Source organism: Eimeria mitis, genomic scaffold (genome assembly GCF_000499745.2).
Source record: "Eimeria mitis Houghton genomic scaffold, Emh_scaff2653, whole genome shotgun sequence".
Lineage (NCBI taxonomy): Eukaryota > Apicomplexa > Conoidasida > Eucoccidiorida > Eimeriidae > Eimeria > Eimeria mitis.
The window spans coordinates 765-1,735 of NW_013570996.1; the positions used below are offsets into that span (position 1 = coordinate 765).

Sequence of the window (971 nt, forward strand, 5' to 3'; positions counted from 1 at the left end):
ATTTTTGGCGCTTCACGGCGGCTTGAGCCCTGAGCTGAAGGTGGTGGGTTTAGGGTTTAGGGTTTAGGGTTTAGGGTTTAGCGGGTTTGAGGGCTTGAGGGTTTAGGGTTTAGGGTTTATGTTTTGCATGGTTTATGTTGTTTCTTTTATTGAGGGTTTAGTGTTTATCTCTCCCACGATATGAGTAAACCCTGCATTACAAAGGCAATTTGATTTCACATATTATTAAATTCCTAGGGTTTAGGGTTTAGGGTTTAGGGTTTAGGGTTTAGGGTTTAGGGTTTAGGGTTTTGTGTTTCAGCTAAGCCAAATAGGGGGTATAAATAGATTTCAAGAACCACCGCGCGGGGGTTTATTTTGTGATCTTCTTTGGGCGGACCCTCTCGATGAAGCGAGAGAAGACGCAGACGCTCAGCTCGCGCAAAGCACTGACGGTCAAAACCCTAAACCCTAAACCCTAAACCCTAAACCCTAAACCCTGAAAACTTGAAAATTTTTTCAAAATTTTTTTTTAAAAAAAAATTTTTTTACTATTTTTATTTCTATTTAAATATATATATATATATTAAAAAAAATATGAAAAATAAATTTATGAATTTTTTTTCAAGGGTTTAGGGTTTAGGGTTTAGGGTTTAGGGTTTAGGGTTTAGGGTTTGCGTGCAGGGGCTTTCATACCGAACGATGTACGCGGTTGTTCTTTTTTCTACGCCTATGGAGCCGTCAGCACCTTTCTCGATCGCAATGGGCTTCTCTCTGTTTTACGAGCTCATGAAGCTCAGCTAGAAGGATATAAAATGCACCAAACAAACCTTAAAACTGGGTTTCCTACGGTAGGGTTTAGGGTTTAGGGTTTAGGGTTTAGGGTTTAGGGTTTAGAAGGGGTGTATAGCGCTGCTTGAGACAGCTAGAAGGATATAAAATGCACCAAACAAACCTTAAAACTGGGTTTCCTACGGTAGGGTTTAGGGTTT

At 40.1% G+C, this 971-nt stretch overlaps 1 protein-coding gene across 1 annotated transcript in view; it reads left to right on the plus strand.

Annotated features, from left to right (window-relative positions):
- EMH_0056870 (Serine/threonine-protein phosphatase, related) overlaps positions 1–971 on the plus strand; it is a gene marked incomplete at both ends in the record, with an annotated part of 7,445 nt that overhangs the window by 650 nt on the left and 5,824 nt on the right. The window contains 2 exons of the mRNA XM_013497407.1: positions 302–434; positions 664–830. Coding sequence (XP_013352861.1) covers positions 302–434; positions 664–830 — 300 coding nt within the window. The remainder of the gene's footprint in view (positions 1–301; positions 435–663; positions 831–971) is intronic.